Source organism: Zerene cesonia, unplaced genomic scaffold, assembly GCF_012273895.1.
Source record: "Zerene cesonia ecotype Mississippi unplaced genomic scaffold, Zerene_cesonia_1.1 Zces_u004, whole genome shotgun sequence".
Lineage (NCBI taxonomy): Eukaryota > Metazoa > Arthropoda > Insecta > Lepidoptera > Pieridae > Zerene > Zerene cesonia.
In genome coordinates, this window is record NW_024045134.1 from 504869 (window position 1) to 509886 (window position 5018).

The 5018-nt window shown below is 32.1% G+C and overlaps 1 protein-coding gene across 1 annotated transcript in view; it reads left to right on the forward strand.

Annotated features, from left to right (window-relative positions):
* The window catches only part of LOC119838736 (probable G-protein coupled receptor Mth-like 1), a 7042-nt gene extending 2530 nt beyond the window's left edge, over positions 1–4512 (forward strand). Inside the window, exons 2-8 of the mRNA XM_038364830.1 lie at positions 247–421; positions 1102–1284; positions 1955–2033; positions 2220–2416; positions 3148–3298; positions 3638–3823; positions 4279–4512. Of these exons, the coding sequence (XP_038220758.1) occupies positions 247–421; positions 1102–1284; positions 1955–2033; positions 2220–2416; positions 3148–3298; positions 3638–3823; positions 4279–4411 (1104 nt within the window). The 3' untranslated portion in view covers positions 4412–4512. The remainder of the gene's footprint in view (positions 1–246; positions 422–1101; positions 1285–1954; positions 2034–2219; positions 2417–3147; positions 3299–3637; positions 3824–4278) is intronic.
* Positions 4513–5018: the final 506 nt, after the last annotated feature.

A 5018-nucleotide genomic window follows, 5' to 3' on the forward strand; every position in this document is an offset into this window, starting at 1 on the left:
AGTAATAAATGTTATTTGCAGTTAACAATTTTCTTTTTTCTTTATTACAATATTTATGGCAAGACTAGGTATATGGCCTATAACACCACAGATACCGGGACCTTCTATTGGTAAAAGATATATTGAAATCGATTTAATACATTCAGTGATTAGCACTACAACATCACAAACTCACAAATTTTATCTCTTTATAATGTTAGTACAAATTAATTTAATAATAATCTACCAGTATCTTTCTATTTTCAGAGTGGAGTTTTATACATTGACATGGCAAATGAATATAATAGATGGATAGCTATCACTGATTTTTGTATAGATTATATGGTACCTGAAAATGGCGAACTGCACTCGGAACCACAGTTTTGGGTTAATTACAGCAAAAATGAAGAACGTGAGAAACCCACAAACATACTCATTGCAGGTAAGAATTTATCTAAATAATGTTTGTTTAAAATAGTCACTAAATCTTTCTTTTACAGTGACAAAATCTTGCATAGAGGGGCCGTGGGCTATGTCGGATTCCTACCGACTAAAACCTCACTGTGTTCTGTTGGGTCGCATTATTGAAGGGTTCACGGGTGATGTTGGAATTCGCCCGCGACACCCTCGGCTATTCTTACTTAACCTTCTTTTTTCACCTTGGGAAATGCATCTTCGCGTGCCCCTCTACAGTTTTGTTCTAGTGTTGTTACTGAACCTAAGCTTTTACTGTCTATATAATCGGTTAAATTCATTCGAAAATAGACCAAAGATATATTTAATCCCGATCTTTAGTCACTATAACTTGTAAACTACAAGATTTATTTAATTGCATCACTATTTAAAATATAGCGATGATAATAGCCCAATTTTTAATGATGCTCTTCATTTTATGGTCAGCTTTATTCGACTGTAGCGAAATAGGAACAAAATGCACTATGAAACACATTTGCAATGCGTTACCCGCTTTAAAGAATAGGAACGCGAAAATAATTGTTTACGGGAGAATGAACGGGGATGGATGAAGAGGTTACGGAAAATGACAGTTTCTCACAGAATCTGCTAAAAAAATTAATACGAGAATTTTATACAATTAATTATAATTTGATTGTTTGTTTACAGCGTTGTCGGTTTCAACGATATTCCTGTTTCTCACTCTGGTGGTGTATCACTTGATCTTCTACAATAAAATGACCCTCGTAATCAAGATTAGAGTTTGTTTGATATACAGCTATATATCCTATTTTATATCTATGGCAATCATCATAGATGTGACCCCTTCAGGAACTGAATGCGTAATTTTATGTAAGTCTATAGCTCTTTTCTTTTGTTCGTTTTGATATTTTAACATATTATTGCCTATCGCTTTTGAAATGTTATAGTGAATTTTTGAGTTAAAGTAATTCTGGTATGGCTATTTATTGATTGACAAATATTTTTTTCATACGTAAATAGCTGTTAGCTGCAGGCTGTGTAATATTATTTTTATTATTAGTGGTTGCCTATAATAATAACAGCGTTAAGACTTTTTTATATGACTTACTACTAACTTTTTTATGAAATTTGAAATTCCATCCATGTGTGTACCCGTGTATGTCATGTTGGTGATCCTTAATGTAATAAATAAATAAATTGTTTGACGTTATAACTGGATATTACCAATAAATTTCGCCCATGTAGCGGTTGTATTTGAATATAATATTACGATGTGGGAAGAGTGAGAGGGATATAACGCTATCATTTATAGATCTATGAGTCAATTTTATTGGATAATGTATAGAGATATGATTAATTTTTTTTCATTCAATTAAATCGTCAATTGAAATGGAACAAACATATAATCACTTATAAGATCTAAGATAAATTATAGCGTAATATCCCCTAATGGCTGTTGAATTCTTGCAATTCAATTCGTATTAGACACAACAACAGTAACATATCCACACAAAATTGATAGAAATCTAACTTGTTTCAGCATTTATCGCCTATTTTTCGGTAATGGCTACGTGCTGTTGGTTAAATGTCATGTCTTACGATACTTGGTATACGTTTAGGTATGTATATAAATACTTATAATTGTGAATAAATCTGAAAGACTCATGTTTAATTTGTATAATTTCTAAACGTTTATTTGTTTGATAAGGCTACTAAATATCTTATTTACTATTCCTTTCTTATCGGTTCTACAGATTAAGTAGAGTCCACCAAATGTTTTGTCATATTTACAATTATTTTTTCAGAGACCTGTTGTCAAGGAACTTAACGCCATCGGAAAAGCGAAGGTGGGATTCGCATAAGTACAAGCGTTATGTGGTGTATGGTTGGGGCGTGCCACTATTTATGTCCATCGGAATGATCGTTATCAACTCGATAGATATGTCTGGTCTACCTTGGTTTATAACTCCGCAAATACCACAGTGCGGGTGCTTTTTAATTGGTGGGTATTGTAATTATTGTTGTTAATTAGATTAATAAGAGAATAATTATAATTTCCTGTTTGGAACGCTCGTATTGAATTGGTCGACAAATAAAGATGTTTTGCGTGTCTTGATCGAAAGCCTAAATATTCAATACTGTTAGTTTTATAATAAGACTAGACGCTATTCTTGGCTCTGTCCGGATATCAAGATTCCTGTTTTACCCCAAGGGATTTAGTCGTGATAAATATTATTCTGTCACCCAAGTCAGCTCATACCCTGTCTGTATACCGACGTTCACCAAAATCATATCTGTAATTTCAGCGTGATTAACGGACAAACGTCCAAACAAAAAAAACTTGCACATTTATAATATTAGTGTGAAGTGTGATAAATCCCCAACATAGGAAATGTTTACCAACTAACACGAGATGTAGCTACGTAGTACGTACGTACGTATTTTAATGAAAAATAATCTACATACCAATTTTTTTTTGCAATCGGTTCTGCAGTTTATGTGTGAAAGAGTAACAAACATGCATACATCCATCCATCCATACTTACATACTTTCCCGTTTATAATATTAGTAGGACTATTTTTAATTTTTAGTTTTATAGCATTGAAATGCTTTATAATTGAGAAATTTTGAAAGGATTCGAATCCTGCCTCGTGATCAAATTTTTTCTATTCTTTCAAAATTTCTCAGGATCCATTTTGTCAGGATTGTCACGTAAGTACTATTTCTTTCAGGTGGCCAACAGTTTGTGTACCAATACATACCAATGATGGTGTTTATATTCTCAAATTGTTTGTTCTTCATATTGACAGCTTTCAATATTTCCTGTATGGTCGTCGACAGTAAAGCACTGAGAGCTAGCAAAGGCCGACAGCAGAAGGCGAGGTAAGTTACAGAAATTTTGAAAAAAAATCTTGATATTTTTTGCTACATAAAAAAAGTATGATATTTATTATCTATAATTTACATCTGTAATACACATGTTGAATTCACTGCTTAAATTCATGAAATATAATTGTATATATAATATGTATAATATTTTCAAAAAATACCGTACGATGTTTCACATTTTTTTTTATTTCCTTTACAAAAATTACTTGTCAATAAATATTTAATTCACGTTTAAAACGACTTTCTATGAAAAATCTATTATATATACCAAAAAACAACATGAATGCTAGTTATATTGGTTTCATCTAATTCTTTTCGTGATTTTACTTTCAGACTGTATATTTGCCTCCGGCTATCCGTAACAATGGGAGTCAGTTGGATTTGGGAAATCATAAGTTTTCTCGTACCAGCCGCTGATAGTGTAGCGATATATCTCGACTTATATAACGGTTTCATTGGATTGCTGATATTCCTCATATTTATTTGCAATAAACACACGCTGTCACTCGTCAAGCAAAGGTTTGTTTATTACAAATGTATTTTTCGAATTCCGCAATTTAAAAAAAAAAAAAAACAAAAATTTGAATGGAGAACTACGTCTCCCTTTGTGAGTATGGGGCAAATGTATTATTATGTACTACATAGTATAAAGTAAAGTCGCTTCCCGCGTCTGTTAAACAGACGCGGCAAACAGGCTCTGTTTGTATGCTTAGATCTTTAAATCTCTACAAGAGATTTTGATGAGGTTTTTTTATAATAACATCTATGATACCACTTCGGATTTAACGCGTGCGAACCCACGGGCAAAAGCTATAAGTTTTCCTGAACGGTTTTCATTACGAATATATTAGGCTGATCAGGTGGTGATCAGATCACATATTAAGACACTTCGGCATCTGCACCAAGAAGATCATGAGCCTACTGTTAACATTTTGTTTAATGTTATATGTTTAAACATAAAAATTGATTTTCAGATACGATGTCTTGCGTGGTCGTACAACGGAAAATATAAGCTCACAGAGCGACAGTAGAGGCCTTTCCATGAAGGCGTTAGATAGTAATTCTAGCAGAAACAACTTTTCTGTATACCCAAGAGGAAATAACTGATAGACATTAAATTGAATGCGTGAACATTGTAAATATTGTGTTAGATTTTATGAGAAATGTATTTTGTGAAAATATGATGCAATATATTATTTGCAGTCTAATATTCGTTTTATTTTGTCATCATGTGATATAATATTTCTTATGATTCCTACTATTATAAGCAATGGTTTAAATTATCAATTTGGCGGGCATTACACCGAACAGGCAGAAGCAGTTTTCAAGTATAAACCAACTTGGGTGTTTCCCTCAATTATTTCGGGATCTCATCATGAAATTCTAATTGGTGGTCAAGAGACCACGTTTGAAGTAAATATATCTTTTCAATTATAAAATATCTTGATGGCTACAGGATTCGTCGAGTAGTCAAAGTGACTATAAACATAGATAAAACAAAAAAAAAAAACGAAAATTCAATTATTTTCTATAGTTAATTTAACTATAGACCTTCCTTATCTATTCTTAGTAAATCGAATGTATGAGGAAAAAATCTTTAAATATTATATTCATCTCCAATAATATCAATAACATATCACATTATAATAATTTGTTTTCACAATTCTATCGAAACGTCGGTGTCATAAGTATATAATGTAGGTGTGTGTGTTTC